The following is a 26,742-nucleotide window of genomic DNA, read 5'->3' on the forward strand; positions in this document are numbered from 1 at the left end:
GGTTTTGGAGCCCAGTGTGTGTTTTTACTTGCTCGCCGGTTGCAAGCTAGGATTAAAGATGATGGCCCACCAGTTCTTGGCTCTGTTGTTTCATTACCATCTGTCCAAATCCAATGCAAACCTGCATGGGCCAGGCGGCTGTGATGGTGGCCACGCCTACTGGCCCTACACTAGAAAACTCAGATTGTTGTAAAGTAATTAAATTCACAAATCTGTCCGTGTTTGTAGAGGCACATAGTCCAAATAAGTGTTTGAAAAGTTTTATTAAAGGAGGAAATTTATTAAATATGCCAGCCACATATGGCTGACATAGGGCAACAGACCCAAATTGTGCAGCCCCCAAAAACAGTTCAGGGGTTGTTTATATACTTCTAATTATACATGGGAGGGGAGAAAACCTGACATCACGGCATAAGTTTATACCTTTTGTTTAGAGATACGTACATTAATTCTATGTTTTCAGGAGGGGAGGGGTGGTTCCCATGGGAACAAATGCCTGCAAATGATCCATCAGCCCCAGAAAAGATTTAATTTTTTTCTCCCTATGCCTGGTTAGCCATTGACCCTTCCTCCAAAGGTATGGGGGAAGGTCAGGGAATCCAAGTCTCCTTCCTTTTTCTTCATTTACAACACAATGCCATCTTGGTCTTATGCTAATCACACAAGCATAGAAATTACACTTACAAAATCTTTCTGCACGCCTAGCCCAAACTAATAAAATGTTCTTTAAACTTTCTAAAATATTAATATTAATTCTATAACTTTTGGCACTTTATAACAAGATAAATTAGTGACTTTGGGAGCCCTGAATGGATAGGGAAGTATTTTCTCACTGTGTGATGTATTTCTTGCCCGCCGGGTGCAAGTTAGGATTAAAGATAATGGCCCACCAGTTCTTGGCTTCATTGTTTCATTACCGTCTGTCCAAATCAAATGCAAACCTGCATGGGTCAGGCAGCTGTGATGGTGGCCATGGCTACTGGCTTTACATCCAGGAAGCCTTTTCTGCTCTGAGTTTTGTTCCTTCCGAACTATCCTGTCTTGTCTGTATCAGGTATTTCAATAGTTGAATCTATTTGGTTTTAGAGCTTGATTGTAAACTCACAAGCTGCTCTTCAACTTGTGTCTGGTTTTTTTGTAAAACCAGAACTGCCAGCAGTCACGGTCATGGTCATGGGATGAGGAATGGGGTAAGGGTGGCCCAGGGGCAGAGGGCAGGGTGATCAGGAATGCAGAGACCTGGAATGAGTAGGGAGTGGGAGGCAGGGTTCCTCAATGTGTGAGCTGCAGTGACTGACTTTGAATCTGAATCACTTTGCTTCTCAGCCATGGTCCACAGGTTACAGAGCCCTAAGTGACCACAGCAGTGCTGGTCACAGCCTCTCCTAAATTCTGGAGACTCCCCTGGAACCATCAGTTCTCCCGAGCTAACATTATGTGGACAATGAACACCCACCCATCTCCAATCCCCAAGTTTCTTCCTTTGTGTGTGTGTCTGTGTTTTGGGGGTTGAGGAAGGTGATGAAGGGCATATCGCCCATGCATATTTCCAGCACGTATACTCACAGACTCCAAGGTAAGATCACCCCCTCTGCCCTGGGCCCAGGAATGGGGGTGCTGGGGCACAAAGGCAGCTGCGGAGGGAAGCTCTCCCTGCACGGGAGGAAAACTGCTCCAGGCTCTGCAGTCCTGTTCCCTCACACTGCGTCCTTCACCCCTGGGCAGGTTAGAGACCACATGGCTGTCCATCCTACTCCAGGAACCTGAGGCCCTCCTTCCCTCCTTTTGAGGGAGTTTATCTGACCGGAATGAGGGTGGCCTGTCCAGTGTGGAGCAGAGTGGGTCTCCAAGTGTGTAAGGGAAGCAGCAAGGTGCTGGCCAAAGTCTGGCTGCTAGACAAGCTGGGGTGACTCCCACTCAACTCTTTTAAGAGCAAATGAGGCTGTGCAAATGAGGCCAGGGGCCATCAACATCATGGCCATTCACATGCAGGTTTTCATTGAATTCAGACAGATGGGTAAAGAAACTACAAAGCCAAAAACTGGTGGGCCATTCCTTTATTCTAGCCTCGCACCCAGCAGGCGAGTAAAAACACACAGGGCTCCAAAACCCACTCATTCAGCACTCACAAAGCTGCTGACACATCTGGGTTTTTCTAGAATCAAAGGCCCCCACAGGCCCTGGCCGGTTGGCTCAGTGGTAGAGCGTCGGCCTGGCATGCAGAAGTCCCGGGTTCGATTCCCGGCCAGGGCACACAGGAGAAACGCCCATCTGCTTCTCCACCCTTCTCCCTCTCCTTCCTCTCTGTCTCTCTCTTCCCCTCCCGCAGCAGAGGCTCCATTGGAGCGAGGATGGCCAGGGCGCTGGGGATGGCTCCTTGGCCTCTGCCCCAGGCGCTGGAGTGCCTCTGGTCCCGACAGAGCGATGTCCCAGAGGGGCAGAGCATCGCCCCTGGTGGGCGTGCCGGGTGGATCCCGGTCGGGCGCATGCGGGAGTCTGTCTGACTGTCTCTCCCCGTTTCCAGCTTCAGAAAAATACAAAAAAAAAAAAAAGGCCCCCACAGCTCAGTCACCTCTGGTTCCCCATCTGCCAAAAAACTTCTCCCTCATATCTCTGCACGAACTGGCTTCTCCTTCAACAACCTGCATCTTGGCTTTCTTCTCTGCAAAAATGGCCTCCTTCCTCATCCCTGCCATCCTGGCAGCTCTTATGAAGCTGCCCCAAGGAGGAGCACGTGACATTGGCAGCCAACATTTCCACCTCTGCTCTAGAGCCATCCACCCCTGTCCCAAAATCGCAGCAAACCTACTAGGGGCGTAGTAGGAACTCCTTGCTGCTGGGCTATTACCTTCTGGAGTCTGTGGAGGGCAACTCCAGCCCCAGTCTCCTCATCCTTAGAAGAGGAGCTGGAAATGCCTGCTCCCACTGACTCAGAACCACTCCACCAGCACAGCTCCAGTGTGTGTGTGTGTGTGTGTGTGTGTGTGTGTGTGTGTGTGTGTGTGTGTGTGTGTAGGGTCCACAATAGCCTTGGGCCTGAAGCTGCAGGGTCTCAGGGTAGTGGTGGAATTCACTATCAGTTCTCTGCCCTAATGACCATTTTAAGTATAAAGAAACGGTATACCAAAAGGTAGCTTATTATTTCATGCATTGAATACTTAAATAAGAACAACAAGAGGTACACAAAACTATATTATGTTATAAGAGTTTTAAAATATGAATGAAAAAATATTAAATCTTACCTGACAAAAAGCAATAAAACTGTTATTTAAGATATTTCCATATTTCTTTTTGATTGGCAGCCTCACTTGCAATTATTTTCACCTATGGATGGAATGAACATTACTACAGGTGCTTAGAATATGCTGTTGCACAGATGAGCATTAAAAAAGAGTAAGGAGGCCCTGGCCGGTTGGCTCAGCGGTAGAGCGTCGGCCTAGCGTGCGGAGGACCCGGGTTCGATTCCTGGCCAGGGCACACAGGAGAAGCGCCCATTTGCTTCTCCACCCCTCCGCCGCACTTTCCTCTCTGTCTCTCTCTTCCCCTCCCGCAGCCAAGGCTCCATGGGAGCAAAGATGGCCCGGGCACTGGGGATGGCTCTGTGGCCTCTGCCCCAGGCGCTAGAGTGGCTCTGGTCGCAATATGGCGACGCCCAGGATGGGCAGAGCATCGCCCCCTGGTGGGCAGAGCATCGCCCCATGGTGGGCGTGCCGGGTGGATCCCGGTCGGGCGCATGCGGGAGTCTGTCTGACTGTCTCTCCCCGTTTCCAGCTTCAGAAAAATGGAAAAAAAAAAAAAAAAGAGTAAGGAGCCTGTGGTGGCACAGTGGATAAAGTGTCGACCTGGAACGACCTGGAACACTGAGGTCACTGATTTGAAATCCCAGGCTTGCCTGGTCAAGGCACAAATGAGAATTGATGCTTCCTTCTCCTCCCCCCTTCTCTCTCATTCTCTTTCTCTCTCTCTCTCTCTCTCTCTCTCTCTCTCAAAATGAATAAATAAAATAAAGAGTAAGGAATATAAATTTGTAATTTCCATATTGGGCGACTGCCCAGGTGCCCACCTTATAGAGAACCCTGATTACAAGTGCCATTTTAACAACCAGTTCGCCAAACTCAACAAAAATGTAGGTATCGGTTCTGCCAAACTGGTGCCAACTGGCTGAATCATACCACTGCCTCAGCAGCCATTTTCTTCCTAGCATCCCACTCCTCTCCCGCAGATCCTTCAAGTCTGAGCGCTGCCTCCCACCAGCAGAGCTGTCTCATACACAATCTCTGGGCTGGAAATTCCCAGTGATGACATCCCTGGAAACAGGAACTTTAGAATTCCTTGCGTGCAGCTCTGGGAGCCATCCCTGGGGCTTCCTCCCACACAGAGAGGAGCAGAGGGGGTTGTGAAGGGGGGCAGTGGTGGGCTCCTCCCCCATTCCCTCTGGCATTTACCTCTTCTGAACAATCACACTTTTGTTTCCCGGAACCAATTATGTTCCCCAGGAGCCTTTTAAATGAGACGCTTTCAAGGGTCTTTTTTTATTCTTTCTATTTAAAATATCTTTTATTATTATTATTATTATTACCCTGGAGGGGGAAGAGAAGAAAAATGTTTATAAAGCAATCACCGTACTGAACACTGGGCTCTAAGTCTGGGGATTCTGACATGGTTTTGGCACCGACAGTCTCTAGGGTCTCTTATGATGGACAAGTGGAGGAGTATGGAGCAGACAGGGGCTTGCCCAGCACCCCTCTGCCCCGTCCCTAAACCTCCATCCCTAAACCTCCGTCTCTGACTGTCTCTCTTTATTCCCTTTCCCCTTCCCGCTTTTCCTCTCTCACCCTCCTATCTGACTTTCTCCAGTCCCAAGTCTGGCTGGAGGTTTGGGTCTGCACTCCCCCAGCCCCAGGCGTCCTTATGCCTTGGGGCCAGCCCGCTCCAGACCCCTCCTCACCTCCCCTCTCCACTCTGCTTTTAAGGTCATTATGCCCTTTATTGTTTCCTGTTGGATACTCGATTTCTACTGCCCTGGAGACTGGGCTGGTACAGGCAGGGAGAGGCACACAAGGTGAGTTTCCATTAATGTGACAGCCTGGGTCACCTCAGGGTGGGGTGGGGAGCTGGCCTGGCGGGGGAGCTGGGCACCTCTTCACTCAGGACCCCTTCTCCTCCTGGCCGGAACTTCCTTGTGGGTGTCTACTTTCTGTCTTGGGTCACTCTGCAGCTCCCTCCTTTGTCCTGGTGACCGAGGAGTGCCCAGCCCATTTCACAGGTTGGGTAAAAGAAGCAGTGGAAGGCGGTGCTGGATGGCTACCAACAAAGTAGAGAGAGGTGGGAAAGAAAGGTGAGGACACTTTAGACCAGGACTGCTGGCCCCCTCCCAGGCTGATGCCCCAGCCCCTCTGCTTTGGGACACCAGTATCACCCCTCCTCCTCCTTTCCTGTGCTCCATCCAGTGCCAAGGATGCAGACAGGTCAGCTTCCCCGGCCAATGAGGCAGTTTTATGGGCTTTAGAAAAACACGGCAATTGTTTCCTCAATTACCCAGCGGATTGAATATATTAATCTCTTTTCTGAGTGAAAACGTGGGCTGCCACCCCTCCCCCAGCCACCAGCACGTGCCAGCCCCTCCCTCCCCCTACCCTCCTGGCCCCCAGCCCAAGCAGGTCAACCTAGGTCCAGGCAGCTTGGTTTAGCTCTGCCTAACACAACACACACAGACATGCACACATGCACACACTCATGGCGAGTGGACAGCTGCTTTACATTTTTCTATCAATTTTCATTGATTTTCTTCTTTGCTGCTATTTGGAAAAGCCTTTTCTTTGAGTGAACTCAATCATGGGTGCAAAAGGGGAGGAGGGGACTGTGGGTTGCTCCCCCTTCTGCTCTTGTGACAACTGCCTCCAGCTTAAACACACTCTGCCCCAGGCAGCGGAGCCCTGTTAAAAGCTACCTGAGGTTTCCCTTTGAAACTCGATTTTCTTTTATTTCAGGGGAACAAAGGCACTGTCATGCTGCTCCAGAGAGGCTGTCACCCACACGGGAGGGCGGGGGGCGTGCAGACCTGTCACCATGGTGGAGGGCTGAGTGGCTGGAGAGGCAGGGATGGCTGTGCTGGCCCCAAGGAGGGCAGGTGGGGGACATGGCCAGCCCCCTCAGGAAAAGAAAGGCCACCCCTCAATGTACCACAGTAACCCTGCAGGCCTCCTGTTGTCCCCTCTTTCTCCTTAGTGGCTCTGAAAGACTTTCCGCCCACAGGGTCCCTGAAGTAGAGCTCAGAGATCCCTGCTCATCATGGATGAGACCTGGAAATACATAAATTGGAGTGGGGGTGTCCTACATTTCTGCCCTTGTCCAAGCCTGTCCTTTCACCTCCCATCCACCCTGCCCGATTTCCAAGTCATCCGCATGTGCTTTCAGTGTCCTTCCAGGGTCCTGCTTGGAGCTCAGCAGGTGGGGAACAGAAGAGCTTTGGGGTTCAACCTGCACTTAGGTCAGGTGGCTCTGGATTTAGATCAAAGGGAGGTGCACTAGGGTCAGGTGGCTCTGGGTTTAGATTGGTCTCTGACATTTAGTAGCTGTGTGGCCTTGTACAAATTAGGCGACTTCCTTCAGCCTCCATTTCCCCATCTGCACCATGGGGGAGAGCAAACCTGTCTCCTCCATTGAAATGAGCCTGCTTAGGACTGCCCTGCCCTGCAGGGGAGTGTTCAACAATGCTTGCCATGCTAGTAATGAGCTAGATGTTTACTTTGGGCCGGGCAGATGGGTCTGGGCCACAGTTTCTGCATCTGAAAAATAGCAGTCTCCTTCTAGGTTAGCTAGCCTCCCAGCTCCCAGGGGAGGGCTGCTGAGAACTGTGAGCCCCACTGGCTCTGCAGCTGGGCTCAGGGGCCAGGTCTCGGTGGAAAAGGCTGGCCCACCCTGGATACTAGTCTGGGAAGAGGCTCTGTTAGCAGATTGTTGTAACTGAGTGCAGCAGATGGCCCTGCTACCCCTCCTGGCTGTGTTCCCCACCCACTTGCACTTCCTGGAGGCCCTGTGTGTGTGAATGTGTGGTGTGTGTGTGTGCAGTGAAGAAGATGGGGAGAAAAGGGGTGCCTGTATCTGCACCTTACCAGCAAGCCCAGCCCAGCACTAATGAGCACGTGATTAGTGCTCCAGGAGAGGGAACTGTGATGCCATCTCATCTTCAGAAATTACCTCTCAGTGAAAGAAGGAGGAAGGGGGGTGGGGGGTGGGAGGATCCAGTTTTTGTGGCTTCTTTTCTTCCTCACACCCCTGGAAGGTGGTTATGCCCCAATATACACTCCAGAACACAGCCACCCTCATGGATGCACAAACATGTGGGTATACACATCCCTGTAAGGTATTTTCCCCGCCGAGGAAGAAAGAAGGGCGTAGCCATGAAGTATGGAACAGCAAAAGCTTTATTTAGTAGAGCGCTTCCAGACGAGGTTCTCTGGTCTGCCAGATGGAGGCCAGAGAAGTTGTGCAGATTTTTCCACTTGGGGGGTAATTTATAGCATCTGTAGTCATTCTTTTTCAAAGGGCTCCTGGGAAGTTTCTTTTGGTGGCATGGGTGTGGGCGGTTCCAGCCAAAGTTCCTGGGCCTGGTTCCTCCGGTGACCTTCCCCCATTGCCAACCAACCTCACAATCCCTATCACATCCTGGAAGCGCAAAGCCCCCCCCCCCCCCCCCCCCGCCCATCACAAAGATAGATTCACATCAACTCACTGATGGACACATGGGGCGCACACCCTCCCACACACTGGCCCCCCACCTCCTTGGGACCCACCTATTCTCCTAGCTTCATCCCTATACAAACCCCCCAAGTGCAGCCTCTACCAGAAGAGAAAGAGGCTTCTGGACCATGGCATGTGTGATGTATGAGGTGAAATTAAAACCCCATGTAAAGCCTATCTTTAATCATTATCTTTAATAAAACTCTAAGAGCAAATAGAGGTAGGCAGCAGAGAAGGAAGGCTGACAGCGCCCAGTAGTCCCACCCTGGCCCTGATGAAGGGTGGTCCTGTCAGAAGTCAGCTGAGACACCCACGCCTGGGTCCTGGACTGGTTGTGCCGAGAGCCTGGGCTCTGGAGCAGCAGACTCCAGCAGGTACCAGCCCATTTCTCAGGAGAGATGGAGGATAAGTGGGGGATATCCTTCTTCCAACTGGGTCAGACAACCTGCCCTAGGGTCCCATGGTCCAACCTCCATCAGGGTAGTCATTCATCCATCCATTCATCCATCCATCCATCCATTATTCATCTGACTCCTCAGCACTAAACCAGGTACCTATATCCCCTAGCCTTTGGGGAGCTGCTACACTGGGTAGGGAGAGGAAGTAGGAAGGTAGTACCTTTCATTGCTGACTGTGAGGGCTAGGGAGGCATGCTAGGCATGAGTTGGGTGGCTGTGGAAAAACCAGTTCAAAAGACCTTGGTTTTGGAGACCATTCCATGGTTGCATTTAAGCTGTGTGACTTGGAACAAATCACTGACCTCCCTGGGTTTCAAGCTCTTCATCTGTACAATGAGCAGAGCAGTGGCTGGCAGGGAGGTTGCGGGACTCAGCTAAGCAAGAGGCTGGGGAATTGCTCAGTTTATCCAAACCCACTTCATGGATGTCAGAGGGACATCTGATCCCTGCCTCCAGCAACAGGGAGTGTTTGGGCAGAGAGGGAGGAGAGAGCTCTTCAGGTGGAGAGGACAACGTGACAAGGGTGTGGAAGCAGGAACAGGGAGAGACAGAGGATGACATGTAGTGAACGTATTTGTGGAATGATGGGCCATTGCAGGGGATGCCAAGGGAGTGGGGGTAGGAGCCAGCTCCACAGATCTGAGCCCTCTGCCATCCCCTATTTGTCTAGACCACACTGAGCCAGGCTGGCAAAGGGGGAACCTGCAAGAGCCCATTGGAGTATCATATGGGTCCTGGGAGGTGGTTTGGGAAGGCTTGATGATGAACATTTTCTGAAGCGGGAAGTATGCCCCTAGAGGAGGTGAACAGCTTCCCGTTGGGTCAATAGCAAAGGCAGGCTGGAATGCAGGTCTCTACCATATGTATGTATGTATGTATGTATGTATGTATGTATGTATGTATGTATCCCCCCTCCCCCCATTAAGTAGTCAACACAAAGGTGAGAATGGCTTATAGCATCTCTCCCAGGGAGACTCACATTTTAATAGGCTTTCTAGGCAATGTGACAGATTCATGGACAAGCAGTTCAGTAGAAGAGATTTCTACCTGGTGGCCCCATATCTCACCAAATCCAGCCAAAACAGATTACTCAATGTTAAGCTGACCCTAACAACAAGCGCTCGTCATCCTGGGTGGTTTGGAAGTAGGACTGGGGATAGATAGGGTTGGGGCTGGTAATGGCTCAGGGACCCCAGACAGTCTCTCACCCAGCCTGCTGGAGTTGGCCAATGACACTGAGAAAAATAATGTTGCATAAATACCCCCAGAAGTAAGCCCTTGCCCATCCTGAAGAGGAAGAAAGAGTCACAGCCAAGAAGGGGAAGGGAATAAACAGGGACTTTGGCTTGAATTCAGATTCCTGCACTGCCTCATACCAGGTGTTCCCGAGCCAGTCACCTTACTTTTATGACCCTCTGTTTTCTCCTCTATAAAATGGGGATAATGGCCCTGGCCAGATAGCTCAGTTGGTGAGAGCATCATTTCAAAGTACAGAGGTTGCTGATTTGATTCCCTGTCTGGGCACATACAAGAACAGATCGATGTTCCTGTCTCTCTCTCTCTGTAAAAATCAATTAAAACAAAACAAAACAAAACACAAAAAAACCTGACCTATAGTGATGCAGTGGGATAAAGCATTGACCTGGAACACTAAGGTTGCCGGTTCGAAACCCTGGGCTTGCCTGGTCAAGGCACATATGGGAGTTGATGCTTCCTGTTCCTACCTTCTCTCTCTCTCTCTCCTCTCTAAAAATTGAATAAATAAAGTCTTAAACACACACACACACACACACAAAACATTAAAATGGGGATAATGATTCCTAATTTGCAGCGAAGTTGTAAGGATTAAATAATATGCTAGCCTGACTATAGTCCAGGAGCCCTTCCTGGAGGAGAGGATTCCAAAGACATCCATAATAAGTCTGGAAGGCACACATCCTGGGTTCAGCTACGGAGGTGGGATTGGGACACACGTCTGCACCCCTATTTCAGGTGTGGGAGGTATATCGATTCTTCCACATACTTATTGTGTGGAGGCCAGACTCCACCAGGCCTGGTTCCTCCAAGCTCTCAGGAAGACAGCTGGCACAGTGAGACCACTGCAGTCTCTGGATGCAGGAGGGGAGCAGCAGGGCCAGCCCTGGGTGAAAGGGTGAAGCCCCTGCCTGCCACCTCCAGTCAAGGGACTAACCTTCCTGTGCCTACTTTCTTTGTCTATGAAGTACGGAGGATGGCATCACTCCCCTGACAGGATCCTTGAATTGAATGTGTAGTCAAGTTCCCAAAACATTCGCTGTGATCATTATGTCGGGTGGATGGCCACTGGCCAGAGAGGCCGGGTTTGGTAGCCTGCATTCTAGGCAGAAGTAACAGCTTAGGCAAAGACCCAGAGACTTGAGAGAGTGGGGTTCCTTGGGAGGTAAAGGAAGAGGAAGATGAGGACAGGTGAGCAGCCAGGCCATGTGGAAACACCTGAGAGAGACAGGGCTGAACCTGCCCCCAACCCTCACACCAGCAGGAAACCTGGCCCTGGCATCACAGTTGGGAGGCAGTGGGGAGCCCAGGAGAGCTGAGGTCCTGGGGGTGGGGGTGAGCGTGCAGAGAGGGGTGGATATTATTTAACCTTCCTTTTAAAGCATAATTGCTTTTTGTCAGCGGGTGTTCTGGAAGACACCTCCCACGAGATTGCTCTCCAGGCCCCGCCCCCCAACTCCAGGAACTGGCGGCCCTGCCCGCGCAGTGTTGCGTTTCTAGGCTGCAAATACGATTTCATGGCTTTAAATGAGATTAGGGCCAGAGGCTCTGTTCTCCTGGAGAGGTGAGAGCGGGCAGGGTGGCCGAGGGGCCTAGCTGAGCACGGAATCTGAGAGAGCCTATCTGCAATCCAAGCCTGATAGACGGTTTCCTGTCACTGGAGCTCCTGGGACCTGCTGGCTCTTCCCACTGCAAAGCCAGCCCTGCAGCCCTGCGGGCATATCTAGGGATGGGATGCCCTGGGCTGTCTTCCCCACAGCCCACTCCCCACAAGAGACCTCAGTAGGGAAGTTCTCTGAGGGGACAAAGTCAGGCTCTGCAGCCAGATGGCCTGGGTCCAGAGCTTAGCTTCCTTAGATTCTGCCTCTTTTTTCTCATCTGTAAAATAGGTGATGCAGTCGTACCTACCTGCCTCATGTGTGGTTGGTTGTGAGAACCAAGTGAACATACGTAAAATGTACACAATAGTGCCTGACACATAGCAAGTGTTTGTTAATAGTTAACTTCTATCATGAGGTGCACACACCAACTATTCATGCCCTAGCAGAGGAGGAAGGTCCCTGATGGCTTGGACTCTGGAAGAGGGGAGGCTATTTGGGGAGCAAATATCCCTCTCCTAGGCTGAAGTGGGGGCTTCTGGGGAACTAGCAAGAAGAAAGGCACCTGATGTGAGTGTTATACCTCCCTCACTCGCTGAGCGCCCACCTGACACCAACTCCGTGCCAGGCAACAACCCTGCCTTTAAGAGACAGGCACACTTTTCTCTCCCAGAGAAGTCAATGATTGGCTATGAGCCAGGGCAGGGGAGGCCCAGGGTCTGTGGACCCGATGCCCCTAGGAGAGGGTGGGGGTGGGAGTGGGGAAAGTTTCAGGGAAAATTTGCTAGATGCTCCCTTTGTGTCTTGAAGAAGCACCATGAATTATTATTCAGGCTGGCAGAGAGAGGAGGACAATCCAGGTGGGTGGAACAACATACGAAGGCCAGAGAGACTAGAGTCACCAGGGGTGTGCTGCAGAGTGGGTGTGAGGCAGGGATCAGCTATGGAAAGGCAGGAGGGACTGGGTGAGCAGACCACCAGACCTACAGGAGTCTTCTGAAAGCAGTGGGGCCCTGGTGCTGTGTTTATTAAAGCAGAGGAACTACTTGATCAGGTATGTGGGTTGGAAGAGTAGAGATGAGGGGAACTGGTTGAGCCTACTGTCCACCCAGGTCTCTCTGCCCTGTGTGGACCCCGCCCCTTCACCTTGGCAAGTGCTGCTATTACTCTACCTCCACCAACCTCCCACCCAGTGGTGGGATTCAGCCGGTTTGCATCAGTTCGGCAGAACCAATGCCTAATTATTTGTTGAGTTTGGCAAACTGGTTGTTAAAATGGCACTTGTAATCAGGGTTCTCTCTCAGGTGGGTGCCTGGGCAGCCGCCCAATGTGGAAATCACAAATTTACATTCCTTACTCTTTTTTAACATTCATCAGTGCAACAGCATATTCTAAGCACCTGTAGTAATATTCATCCCATCCATAGGTGAAAAAAAATTGCAAGTGAGGACGCCACACCAATCAAGATCTTAAATAACAGTTTTATTATCGCCTGACCAGGCAGTGGCACAGTGAATAGAGCATCAGACTGGGACATGGAGAAGCCCGGTTCAAAACCCCGAGATCACCCGCTTGAGCATGGGCTCATCTGGTTAGAGCAAGGCTCACCAGCTTGAGCCCAAGGTCACTGGCTTGAGCAAGGGGCACTCGGTCTGCTGTAGCGCCCCCCCACCCCCGCCGTCAAGGCACATATGAGAAAGCAATCAATGAATAACTAAGGTGCTGCTACAAAGAATTGATGCTTCTCATTTCTCTCCCTTCCTGTCTGTCCCTATCTGTCCCTCTCCCTGTCTCTGTCACAAAAAAAACAAACAAAAAAACCAGTTTTATTGTTTTTTGTCAGGTATGATTTAATACTTTTTCATTAATATTTTAAAACTCTTATAACAATCTAGTTTTGTGTACCTCTTTTATTGTTCTTATTAAGTATTCAATACATGAAATAATAAACTACCTTTAGTATATTGAGTTTTTATACTTAAAACAGTCATTAGGGCAGAGAACCGGTTTTTAAGTTGTTTGAATCCCACCACTGGCTGAACCCTAAGGACAAATTGGATTTAGGTAGGAAAGGAGGAGACATATCCTGCAAAGCAACTGCCCAGAGAAAGGGGTGGCTTGGGAATGAGCCTGGAAGCCAGAACAGATTGGGTCTGGGGAAGAGGGAGAGGTGCCCCGATAGCTGGTGTGGGTGTGAAGCCTGGAGCGCCGTGTGGAGACATGCAGACTGACCCTGCAGATGTGTTTGCTTCTTTGGCTCATTTCTGCTTGGGAGAACCTGCCAAGTTCAAGGTTGTTTTAATAGGAACAAGCAAGCATTTTTGGAGCACTTAACTGAATATCAGTGCTGAGTGCGTTACCTGCCTTTCCTCATTCCATGCTCAGAGCAGCGATGACTTCCCCACTAGTTAAGGGAACCAAAGCTCAGAGAGGGTTAATGTTTTGAACCAAGATCACATCACTTGTGGGCTGCAATTGGCTACAAAATCGCACTAAATTTCCTGCCTCCATCCCTTCCTTTTCCCAGAAGCCCAGTGCAGCTGCCCAAAAGAAAAGGAAAGAAAGTGATGGGGTGGGGCGGGGTGTGTGTGTGTAGAAGGAAGGGTGGGGGAAGGAATGGGTAGTGGAGTGTGTCATTGTTGTAAGGTATTTTTCCCCGCTGAGGAAGAAGGAAGGGGCCGGAGCCACGAAGTGTGGAATAGTAAAAAGTTTATAGAGTACAGCGCTTCCCGCCCAACGAGGTTCCCTGGCCCTGAGGACAGAGGACAGGGAAGTCGTATAGGGTGACCCACATGGGGAATATTTAAAGGGTCTCTAGGGTGGTCAAACTAATATGACGTGGTGAAATCTCATTGGCTGGCAGATGGTCGCTTTTTCCAAAGGGCTCCTGGGAAGTTTCTTTTGGCACGCCCAGATGTGTGCGGCTCTAGCCAAGTTCCTGGGTCTGGTGTCCCACGTGACCTTTACCCTTGCTCACCACCCTACAATTGTCATGGGGCATGGGCCAAGTCTGTAGGCCAAGCCTTTGGGCCCTGGGAGACAGTTCTCTGGAACTTGTGCAGGGACAGAAGGCTGCCTCCCCAGGAGCCAGGCCCCACAGCTCTGCCCAGCCCCTCACAAAGCCAAGCCGGGAGGAAACAGAACCCCTCCTTCACAAGAGCTAGCCTCAGATACAGGTAGCTCCCTGCTCTCTCCCCAGCTGCGGGCAGTCTGATGGCTGTGCTTAACCTCTGGCCCCACCAAATGATGCAGCTTCAAGTGCTTTCTGCTGTGGGAGGAGGTTGGGGGAAGGGCAGGGCTACCTATTAGCAATGAGATTGATCATTACCTGCTTTCTCTCAACACTGGAATCTCCCTGAGTCACCAGAGCTCATGGCTGGCCTTGGGCAGGGGAGCAGTTTCCTCTGGACATCGGGGAGCAGGCTCATTTCCCTTGGTTGGGGAAGGTGGAGCTCTCTTCTCCTGGGAAAGGTGAACGGGGCAGGTAGAGCAGCTAGGGTTGGCAGTGTTGTTAGGTAGGAAAGCCAGACTCAGACCCCCAGGCTGCCAGCCCTTTCACTAGTGAGGAGGATGCAGTGCTGGGGAAGGTCAGTGCAGCACAGGAGTGAGTATCCTAGGGGTCCATGGTACAGGGCTGACAGCCAGCAAGTGAGGTGACAGTAGGACTCCCTTCCAGAGCCTGCTGAGTGTGCATGGCTTGCTGGTGCTCCAGAGCCAGACAGCCGGGAACCAGCCTCCTGAGTTATCTCCCTCCCATGCAGGAAAGCCAGAGGGCTGGGTGCTGCCATGCCGGCAGCTCAGAGGCAGGGTAGGGAGCCCAGGGGTGACCTTAGGGAGCCTGCTTAGGTGCTAAGAAGACCTGCAGGGCAGGGCAGGAGCCACAGCGAGGCAGGAGACATGGCGGTGAGGGCACAAAACATAAGGGGGTACAGTGGTAGGAGCCCTGGTATAGCCCTGAGAGCCAGTGCCTTCTTCAACTCTGCTCGCTAAGAGCCCTGCTGGCCTCTCCCAGCCCTGCTGCACTGGCCCTGAACTGGGGCCATGAATGGCTCCTGTGGGGGGGCCCTCTAGGGAGACTGGGGAGGGATCCACTGAGAACCTCCACATGTGCTGGGTTGTGACCATGTTGGTCTAGAAGCCAGGGGCACCTCCCTCAGAGGACCTGGGAAGGGGAACCTGAGCCTCCCAGCTTCCGTGCCCAGGTGTCTGGGTGACTTCGGCAGGTACCTCTGTTCTGACAGAGGTGAGGCCTCACTTTTTCTGTCTCTAAACTGGGGAGAACCACTTCCTCCTTGCCTCTCCCTGGAGGGGTAGGCCTGCTCCTGGTCCCTAAACCAAAGATGGCAGGAACTCTGAACATGGGGTCTAAAGTAGCTGGCAGAAGAAGGCAGGCCACAGGGCTCCCCCAAACACCTCTCAACCTCACCCGGTACCCAAAACCTCCCCTTTGCCAGCCCAGGATTCCTGATCATCTGCTGAAGTCCAGTTCAGACCTAACCCTGTGGAACAGACCCCGCTCCAGGCCAAGGGCCAGGCATCCCCATCCTGCCGTCTTACCACACATACAAGCACACACAAGTACACCTGGTATGTAGCAAATGCTGAGGACAAAGAGGGTTCTCTTTGTAATAATTTCTTGTGGAGGTCAAAACCACATCAGTCACAATCTTTGGTTCACACCCTAGCAGGCGTCCCCAAACTACTGCCCATGGGCCGCAATGCAGCCCCCTGAGGCCATTTATCCAGCCCCCACTGCACTTCTGGAAGGGGCACCTCTTTCACTGGTGGTCAGTGAGAGGACCACTGTATTTGGCAGCCCTCCAATGTTCTGAGGGACAGTGAACTGGCCCCCTGTGTAAAAAGTTTGGAGACCCCTGCCCTAGAGCCTCCATTGACCCATATGTGGCCCTCTTATCATTTATTTTGAGTAATACAACTGACCACCAAGTCCAAGAGACAGCATTACAGTCACAGGTCCACTTACTCCCAACCGTCTTCCTTATATTCCTGTCCACACAACCTCCAAGCAGAAACCATTTTCTTGAACTTTATGTGTTTTATTATTAAACAAATGAGAGGCTATAGACACCCAAAGAGGCAGGATGGCTACAGGTTCCTTAGGAGAACAAGCTGTTTGACCAACCAAGTGACAACTTCCCTGGGGGCAGTGTACCCTCCTCTCCTACAGTATGGGAAGCAGGGGCTGGGCCCACAGGGTGGTTGGCTGCTTGGGGTATCCAGACCAGGAAGGGTGAGGCCTGAAGCCCAGGGAATAGGCAGGACACAGCTCCAGGAATAGCGACAGGGCTCTCAATTCTCCCTCTGAACCTGGACAAGTGTCTGTGGGACTTCGGCCTTGCCCTATGACATCACACAATGTTGCCCAGGTGACCCAGCTAAATGGAAAAGCTCACTATTTTTCCAGGCCTGAGCAGAAAGAGGGCCACCTCTCAGCTTTACCTTCCTGGGGGTGTCCAGCTGGTCATGGTCCAGATTCTCCATGGCATCTCTACTCACTGTATGTCTGGCCACTGAGAAAGCTCCACACTCCTACCCCAGGCCAGTGGATGGCACCTCTGAGACCACACGGACACTCTGCACTGTCCACCACCCCAACACGACTGGAAGGTGCCCGCTGTCTGGGCAGGACTGATGCTTGATCCCCCACCCCACCAACACCAGGTCCTGGGCCCTGAGATTGTTAAACAAGGCCAAACACTGCTGACCCCAAGAGGATGAGCCAGAAAAAGAAACAGGTGAGGCTGGGGGGCATGGGCCCCACACCACCTAAATTCACCTCTTCTTCCAAGTCCCTTGTGAATTTGTACCTAAGTCACAGCAGAAACTTTCTTTCTCTGCCTCAGTTTTCACAGACGAGAAACAGGGATGGAGGTGGTCTCTGTGGCTCTTCCCGGTTAGGGGTCCCATAGTTTTGGACTCCATGAGATCACAAAGGCGGCATGCTCACAGGCATTAGCCAGTCCTACTCCCCTTGCCTGGTGATTTCTGCTGGTCTCCTCATGACCCAGAGAGAGGTGTAGCTTCAGCTGGGTGTCTCGTCCTTCACAACCTGGACAGGAGTTTCTGCCTTCTTGCAGCTGGGGTCACAAAGACTCTGCAAGCCCAAGGAGATAGCTCACCATCACCCTCCCAGATCTCCCAGGAATGTCCCAGTCTACTATCCTGGAAGTGCTCATGCCCAACTGTCCCACAATCTCCCAGTCCTGGCCCAGCCTCTGCCCCAGGCCACAGGGGCTTTAGATCCTGAAAAGAAGGGCTTTTTGTCTATTTCCAACACTGCTGTATCCCCAATACTCAGAATAGTGCCTGACACATAGTAGGTGCTTAATAAATAGCTTTGAGAGAGCAGCACGACCCTGCCTAGACTAGGATCTCAGTGAAATAAAGGCAAACAGGTCCATGTCAAGGTTCTCCGACCTTCTGCCAACTGGCAAGGTTGAGCCCATGCCCTCAGCTGTGTCAGTCACTTCACCAACAGGGACGACAGGAAGAGCTAAGACTGAGGACACACAGGGACTTGATAACTTGGGAAAATCCTCTTTGCAACACTCTCAGGTCAAATAAACCAAACAGCTAGGGGTGCCAAGGCCCCATGTGGCTTATACTCTATTATCCTTGACATTGGTGCCTGTGGTTCCTGGTGTCCTCTACCCACAGTTGTCCCCTCTCCATTGGCCTCTCTCTTTAAGCCCCCTTCTGGTAAGTCATACACTGGGGTCATACCTGGGGGGCCCTAAGCTGTTAATTGGTTCCTGAAGCTCACTGCCACCTACCCACCCAAGCTGGATGGGGGTGGGGGTGGAGTCATTCAGGAAGTGCCCGTGATGAGGGCCAATGCCCTGAGGAGCAGACTTATTTGATTTATAGCTTCAGGAACTAGAACCCCTCAAAGGACATTCATAATGTATGTATAGTATTCCATACTCATGTCTTTTCTGTGGGGAACCTCATCTTGTGTCTCTTCATTGGAGCAATGCTTATACGTTTCGGAGCTCTTTGTGTATTAGGGATGCTCATACATTTATATCATATAAATTGCAGATATTTTCTCCTGTGTATCTTTTTCTTGTATTGTGGTGAATTTATGGCCATTGTAGAAGTTGGTATATTTTTTAGTTATCAAATTGACCAATCCTTCTCTTTATTTCTGACTTTTGTATCATCTTTTGAAAACCTCTCCTCCTCCAAACCCATAAGGACTGGCTGCCCAGGTGAGGGGCCTGAGAATGTATGTCTGCACTGTGTGTGTCTGCACTGTGGCCCAGAGGGGGTGGGTTACACCCAAAGATGGCCGGGGAGAGCAGAGCAGAGAGACACAGAGGGTGGATGCAGCTAGGCCTGGCCCAGGTCCAGCTCTGCCCTCTGGCCCAGCCATGCACTTCAGCACAGGTGTATGCCTGTTCTGTCCCGTGTCCCTGGGCCTGCCACCTTAGCTATGAAACAGCCCTCAAAGCCACCATGGCTCCCAGGCAAGTTTAGAGGCTAAAACTAGAGGGAACACGAGGGAATATTTTGAATTCAAAGCCCCTGTGAAAACTGGGGAAACTGAGGCCCCTGGCATCTAACAACTTGCCCAAATTACTGATCAGAGACAGCCAGGTCCCAAGCCTGCTATCCCAGCCCCCTCCCCCCTCTGGAGGCAGAGCTTTCAGATTGCTGGGGCAGAGGGTAGTCAGGGGACAGGATCTGGAAGGGCTGAGGAGTTTGCCTCTGTCAGTCACCAGGACCAATTTAAGCCCCAGTCTTGAAAGCTGAATCAATGAGGCACATTAACTCCTTCACTGCTGGTCCAGTATTCCTACTCCTACCCCCCAGCACACACATCCCAAAGTAGATAGTCCAGGCCCCTTGGGACACTTGTGAGCTAATCCTGCCTTATTGAGGGCAAGGTGGACTGTCTGAGGGGCAAGGCATTGGAATTAGCAACTTCTGAGCCTGCCATGTGCCAGATCCCAATGGAGGAGCAGAAAGGGTTTTTTTGCTGGCCCACCCCCTACCTGCAGACACTGCCATCCCATGTCTCTACTCCTCAGTGCTGGGTGGTCTGACCAACGGAGATTAAAGCCAATGGGAACTAAGTGCCCAGCTCTGTTGCCAGCCTCCAGGAAGTATATTCAGGAAAGGGTGTTCCCTCCCCAGGGGCTCATTCATCTCACCCTCTCAGATGGGTCAGTGGGAATGGGACCTGAGACTGAGGGGGGGTCTCACCATCACCCATAGTTTACTGCCCCCCCCCCCATGTAACTCGGCTCATAAATTTTCCAGTCCTTGATAACTTCTCCAGTGTAGGCCTGGGAGGGTGGAGGTGAGGAGAGGACATTGATCCTGATACAGGGGTAGGCAGAAAGACTGGCTCATCAACTCCCGAACCCCAGGCCTCCCTGGACCTGGGCCCAGATTGCCCCATAGGCAGGTGCCTGCCATCCTCACCAGGAGGCACCAGCCTGGCCACTGCCTCATGCCCAAAAGTGAAGCACAGGCAGTTCTCTCCCAAACCCCTGCACACTTCATGTTCCAGAAGGCTGTGCCACATGGGGAAGGCCCAGAGGAGGTAGCAGATGTAAAGCACAGAGAGGGGGCACACTCATGATCTGGTCTTCAGAATGCTTGGTTGGGCTCTGGGGCTGCCAGGAGAGCTCTTAGTCAGCTGCCATGAGGTAGGCCCTTATTTCTAGGGCCATACGGAGCTCGGATATAGCAATGAGAGGGCCTGGGGCCCTCATAGGCTGCTCTGGGGAATCTGGGAGTGGGAGGGCTGTAAGTTGCCTCTCCTAACCTCACTGCAGGAAATTTAGGCTAATTACTAGGAAGACCGCATTACAACCCATTCCAGATATACCCACTGGCCAGGTGGGGAAATTAAGGCTCAGAGAGGTCATGCAGAGTGTTGGGGGCAGAGCTGGACTAAAATCTAGGTCTCTGGACCCCTAGAACCACCAAACCATGAAAGCAAACCTGTTGGGGGTGGGAGGCTATGAGGTGGCAGTGAGCAGAACCTTGGAAAGGCAGCATCTCTGAGGGGAAGAGGTAGCTCTGTGCCTGTTTCCTCCCTTCCCCTCTCCATGTGTCAGGGGTTCCTTCTGCTGACCTTCCTCCCACTCCTCCCACCCAGGCCTGGCAGAATAGGGGAGAGGAAGAGGAGTGACTCAACACCTCTGCAGATGGTGACAGGTCCTGAGCAGGGCAGGCTGCTCAAGCAGAAGAAGGGGAGGGGTATCTTTGTAGGGCTGGCACTTCTGGGGTTGAGGCTGGGATTCTCACCTTCTGATTAGTCATTTTGTTAGGCAAGGACACGGCCTGTACCAGGAAGTCCTTTCTGATAATGAGTGGGACCTGCAGGAAGTGAGGGAGCAGGTCACAGGGATGTGCATGCAGGGAAGAGCAGACCAAGAGGAGGGAGAGCCAGGGACAAGTGGGAAGCAGGAGCCCGCTTGGTTCTGTGAGAGACTTGGAGGCTAGAGGGGCTTGAGCAAGTGGGCAAGGGGCCTAGGAATGAGATGAGGTCCGTCTCCTGTGCCATGCCCAGGTTCTTATAGCACGTGAGGCTCTGAGTGACAGGAGGATTGAACAGAGGAGTGACATGGTCTGCTTGATGTTTGTAAAGCTTTACTCTGGCTAGGCGTGGGGGAAGGGGTGTGTGAAGAGAGTGAAATGGAAGCAAGAAATCAATTGAGAATCAAGTGTAGAAATCCAGTGTATGGCCTTGAGTGCTTCCAGTGGAGACACAGAGAAAGGGTCTGACTCCAGATGTGGTTTGCATGTAGAGATGGCAGGCCTTGCTGATGGGTTGGAGTAGCACGAGGCTCGTATTTGTGGTCACCCCACGCCACTGTTTTGAGAACGGAATGAAATAACAGCTCTTCCCTTTCCCTCTGCCTGGAGGCTTCCAGGAGCCACTGTGCCTAGGACCCCCCCCCCCCGGTTCAAGGTGGGAACAGACAGTGTGTGGGAGACCTGGGTGTCATACAGGAAACAGTGAGTTCCAGGCAGGCTGGTTCAAGTCCTCGTTGTCCAACTGGGGAAAGTGACTCTCAAGAGCATGACTGGTTTGGGGTTTAAACACAGCTTTCCTGACACTTACTAGGATGGAGCACAGGGTACCCGGAACCAGGTCCTTAGGCTCTTCTCTATGTAATAGGTCATGTTCTCAATGGTCTCCACAGCCTGCCTGCCTGAGCCAACCAGCCCCGGAGGCAGTGTGTGGGCAAGCACCTCTATCTCCTCCTTCCTGGTCCACGGGGTTCTCTGGTATGAAGATGGATGAGGCATTGGGGACAGACACATTCATTCATCGCCATTAACACATTGGATGACCTGATGGATAAGCACTGTAGACTATAAAGTGCTGTTCACAGGGGAAACCAGAGGTGGACTGGGAGGAGAGAAAGAAGACCAATTGCTAGGATTTAAAAAGCAGGAGGGATTGGGGATTCCAGGTGAGGAGTTTGCAAAAGAAAGGGCTCAGAGGTGGGACTGGACTCCAAAGGGGAGGTGGCATACCTTATTCTGCAGGAAATGATGGGTCTAGGAACTGGAGAGAAGCCAGAGGGAAACTGGGAGTGATATGGGTTGTTGGACAGAGGTCGGCAGAAAATGAGGTCAAAGACAACTGCCCCTTTGGGACCTGTAGTTCCAGTCTGAGTGGGGGAATGACAAAGTGCCGTGAGCCAGCGCAGCTGGTAATTCCAGGTCCTGAGTGGGAATGGCACAGAATTAAGAAAGTAGGCTTAAAGAGAAAATGAATGGGATCCAGACGTCTCTGCAATACTGATGGCAAGAACAAAGTGTGCCCTCCACCTCCCTCCCACCTGCTTTATTTATAGGGCAAAGTGAGGCCATTAGCAAAGTAAAGAGATCTCTGATCACATTCCAAAGCAACCCAAGAATTCTACCAAGTGCAGAAAGCCCCTACCATACATAACATCTTAACTTCACAAAACAAAGGATTGCCTCCAGTCTTTCTGAGGGACATGGGGGATAGGAAGAGTATAAACAATCCAGCACCATAGCTAACATAAAGGTGTGGAAAAAAATAGCCTTTAGCAACTTCACAGAACAAGTAAGGTGGGGAATGGGCAGCCTGTCAGCTTACTGCCAGTTCCCCACATCTCTGTCCCCCAAAAATCTAAACTGCAAAGACCCTGTTGGCTTTCAGTCTCCAACAACAGAGGGAAACAGCCACTTGGAGAGGAGATGGGAGAGGACCACACCAGAAGAGGCCACTCAGCCCTGGCTCTCTCCACAGGTCACTGAGGGCCCTGAGGACCCACCACTAAACACCTCTCAGACTGTGGAATCTGTCATCAAGCACCTGTCTCCCTCTAATAAGGAGATCATCACTGTCACTCTCCATGGTGCCACCAACCTCCCTGCCTGCAAGGATGGCTCTGAGCCATGGCCTTATGTGTTAGTGTAAGTAGCTGCTGAGAGTGTGGTAGGGCTCAGTGTCCACTGGAGAGGAAACCAGAGTATGGATGTTTAGAATATGAGCACACAAAGGTTCGGGGCAGAAACTGTGATACCAAAAAGGGAAAGCTAAGTGTGCATTACACAGGTCCAGGGGCTCTGCAAACTCGAGGCCTGGCATCTTCCTGCTGTGTGGAGGCTGCTCAGCAAGGCTAGGGAGGAAAGGGTGGGCTACTCCTTGACCCCAGAGCTCGCTGAACAGAGCTTGACCACAGCCTGACCTCAGAGCAGGGCCCCTGGGTGCAGAGGTCTGGGCTGGGCTCAGTGAGGGGTGGGGGTGGGGGTCAAAGCAAGGAGCAGACGAGGGACCTGCTTCTCCCAGATCTTGGGCGCCCCATCCCACCATGCCCAATCCTGGGCTAAGGTGCTCACAACCATCCTCCTCCTTGGCACCCACTACTTTCTAGTCATTTCTATTATGGGGACTTCCCTGCTTCTTGTCTTTCAATGCACCCCTGAACCCTTCCTCCTGCTAGTTGCAGTCAGGGCACACACTTCTTACAGCCTGGTATCCGAGTGAGGCCTGCCATGCCACGTCTGCTGCCCATCACATGGATCTCACTTCTCTCAGGAGGGCATCAACATTCCATGTGGATGTTGAGACATCTATTCAATCTTGATTTTAAAGCACTGTGCCATGCTCTAACCCAAGAGTTTATCATCCCTTATGTAAGAATGAGACGGCACTCGAACACCAGGTGTGCAGGCTTTATTAGAGGAGAAAGACCTGCCGGGGCACTCCTCCAGGAGAAGTGCACTGAAACAGACTCTGAGGCAAACATTTATTAAGGTGGGGAGAGCTTTGAGCAAGTGTGCGTGGAGTCAGCAATTGTGGTGTGCTCCCTTCTGCCGTCCTACGATTGACTTCAGCTTCCTGGAACGCTTCTCCTTGGGGCAGCTGACCAGCTTCCTAGAACTTTTCTGTTTCAGGGCGATAGTCCAGTAAGTAAGGGTAGGGGCAGATAGACAAGTGGAACAGCAAAAGGGCAGTTTGGAAGTTTTGGTAAATTCATGTATCCATCATTTCTCAACTCTGTGGTATGATAAAAGAAAAAGAGGTGAGGGGAAGAAAAAAAAAAAGGATATGAGGTCCAGGAAGGAGGTTTGTCTCGGATCAGCCATCTTCTGGAGCTACTTCCTGCTGTTATCCCTATTGAGGCCTCCTTCATGGACCTCTCCCTGGGACAGTTGGAATAGGGGTGTTTTTATAGGGTTCCAGATTTTCTTGTTTTGCGAGGGCAGGTTTTGGGGTTGGTGTGTAGGGTTAGGTAGATTTTTCCAATTTTCTGATTGGCAAAGGTCTGCATGCAGTTTTGTAAGAAACTAGTGAACAAACATAAGAGGTAGGGTCTAAAAGTTAGAAAAATAAATAGAGTGAGTGGACCAATGAAAGGCATTAGTCAAGACACCCAGTTTGTGTGAAACCACTGATTCCATGTTTATGAATTTGCTGGGCTTCAGAGAGAGAGAGAGAGTAGGAATAAGACAGGGAAGTGGCCAGTCCCCTTGCCCCTAGACCTACTTCTGTAGAGATTCCTAAAGCAACAAGAAGAGGGATTACCTGTACAGCTCGTTTGGTTCTTAGATTGACAGGTAGTGTACTAGGAACTGGAAGAGGTTCATGGAGTGGGATTAGGTTGATATTTGGGGTGAGATAGACTAGGGTACAGATTTCTGTCTAATTATTAGGGAAACACATATAGGTGTTTGTCCCACACGAGAAGAAAGCACCTGATTGGGTGAGGCAGGCTGAGAGGTGAATAGAGAATAGAAGGACAAGGGGTCGGTTTTGTTTCTCTGTTTCTGAGCTCCAGATGGTCAGGGTGGAGGAGTCGTGCTTAGCAGCAGTGGGAGTTGTTAGGATCACAGTGTGTGGACCTGTCCACGTGAAAGTCAGTCCTTGGGTGATGTAATGCTGGAAGCGTCTCTTGGACAGTCTTTGAACAGTTTGCTGAGTAACCTGTAAATCCTGCAAGTACTTAGGGAAAGGGTGAAATGTAGCAGGGTTATAAGAGACTGAACCCTCCCTCCATGGAGCAAGGGGGCAGCTTACCTTCTTATGTCCCTCTTTCCACAGCACAAGACATGTCAACCAGTGGGGCTGGGAAGCCTGGCAGGCTTCAGTTCAATGACCTTTCTTTCCACTCTGGAGCAGGGCCCTGATGGAATTCTATGAAGCCCTTTAGGGCGCTGGAGTCTTTAAGAGTGTATGCCAAAAGCTGACTTCTTTTGGGCCTTATTTGCCTTTTCTGTTACTTCCTTGGCCATTAAAGACCTTAAAAGCCATGCTCAGAAGATCTCACTGAGGGCTTGACTAAGAGAGCAAAATTGGGGATCCAGTGTTTAAAAAAGCCTGAGGAAAGAAAAGATTTGATTTGTGGTGGTATGTTGTTGGAGACTGAGGAGGGTGAGACCTCAGGTGGTGGGGGTTAAGGCGATGTCTAGATAGACTACGGACTAGGAGTGAAGTTGAGCCTTAGCAGAGAAGACGCAACATCCCTTCATGGTGAGGAAGTTAAGAAGGGTGGAGGTGTGTCTTCTTGAGGCAGGCAGGGAGGGGTTGCAGAGAAGTAGATCATCTACATATTATAAGAGAGTACTAGTTTTGAGATTGCATGCTGCTAAATCCTGAGCTAGTGCCTGCCCAAACAGGTGTGGGCTGTTTTTGATCCCCTAGGGTAAGACAGTCCACATAAGTTGCTGGGCTGCATTAGTGTCCAGGATCAGTCCAGGTGAATGCAAACAGAAAGTAAGAGTCAGGGTGTAGAGGAATGGTAAAGAAGGCATTTTTGAGGTTTAGGATTGTGAAGTGAGTGGTGTTTGAGGGAATGTGTGACAGTAACCTGTAGATTAGGGACTACTGGATGGAGGGGAACTACTGCCTCATTGATTAGGTGTAAGTCTGGTACAAAGTGATAAGCCCCTGAAGGTTTTTGAACAGGAAGGATGGGGTATTGCAGGGAGAGTCCGTGGGGATGAGTAAGCCTGGTTTAAGTGGAAGGTAATTATTGGTTTAAGGATTCAGAAACAGACACAGTTAAGGAAGAGAGGAAGCAGAAGGACAGATAGTGTGAACAGCTTAGATGGAAAGAAGGAAGGTTAGAATCTGCAGGAGGAGAATTGGTGGTGGCGGCAAGTGGTCAGAGGAGTTAAAAAGATTTAGAGCTGAGGAGTGGGGAGAGGATGAGGGGTAGTGGAAGGCCGGCAGGGTGGGGGGATGAGTCCAAGAAGAAAAAGAGACAGAGCCGCCCTTCTGTAACTAGTGAAGAGAAGAGAGGGGGCTTTCTGGAGGGAAGAGAGATTTGCAGAGGGACTAGAGAGGGGTTCCCTCAGGGGTCAGGCATGAAGAGAGAGTGTTGGGAGTCTGCAGAGAAGGAGAGATTAGGAGCAGAGGTTTTAGGTGAGGTTTCTCTGGCCAAAAACGGCCTGCCTGTAGAACAGAAGGAACAGAAATTAAGGACAGGAGAGAAGGAAGAAAGGCCTGCATGTAAGGAATTTCTGATGCCCTCTCCATCTGGTGGCAGAAATTGTCAAGATCTCTTAGGATATTGTAATGGTAGTAGAAAGCAACCTGGCTAGGCACCTAGACTTTCGAGGAAGTCCGTAGAAGCTAGCCACTCGGAGTAGAAACCTCCCAAACTGTGAACCTCAGAGAGTAGGGTGAGTCCCGAAGGAGTAGAGGAGTAGTCTCTGAGGCCTGAGATTGGGAGGAGCCCATGTTCCGAGGGGAGCCTGGCTGGACGGTTTGGACTGAGAAGAGCCCACAGTAGAGGAGACTGGTGAGAGAAGGGGGAGTCCCCACCTTCAGTCACAGTTCCAAGAGGAGAAAATCTCCATAGAAAGAGAGTCTCAGACAAGAGGTCGTCACCCCAAGGCCGAGACCCCGGGATGTAGGAGAGTGGCCTGGCTAGACACGCCTAGACTTCTGTAGAAGTCCATAAAGGAGTAGTGGCAGACCTCTTGTAGATATGGGGTCCGAAGTCAAAACCGTCTGACCAGGAAGAGGTGTTTTTAGAGAGAAATTTGGAGGCCAACCAGGGAAGGGGGAGGGAGAAACTCCTTACCTTCCTGGTTCGGCAGGGTTTAGGACAGGGCCAGACTCCCCGTCGCTCAGCCGCGCTCACACAGCCGAACAGAATCAGGGAGTTAGCCCAGACGAGCTGCCGAGCTGCCGCTGTCCACTGCTTCCCTGGTTGTAAGTT

The 26,742-nt window shown here is 51.4% G+C and overlaps 1 protein-coding gene across 1 annotated transcript in view; it reads left to right on the forward strand.

Annotated features, from left to right (window-relative positions):
- CCDC33 (coiled-coil domain containing 33) overlaps positions 1-26,742 on the forward strand; it is a 145,437-nt gene that overhangs the window by 26,395 nt on the left and 92,300 nt on the right. The window contains 1 exon segment of the mRNA XM_066343673.1: positions 22,338-22,486. Coding sequence (XP_066199770.1) covers positions 22,338-22,486 — 149 coding nt within the window.

The sequence above is a fragment of the Saccopteryx leptura genome, chromosome 6 (genome assembly GCF_036850995.1).
Source record: "Saccopteryx leptura isolate mSacLep1 chromosome 6, mSacLep1_pri_phased_curated, whole genome shotgun sequence".
Classification (NCBI taxonomy): Eukaryota; Metazoa; Chordata; class Mammalia; order Chiroptera; family Emballonuridae; genus Saccopteryx; species Saccopteryx leptura.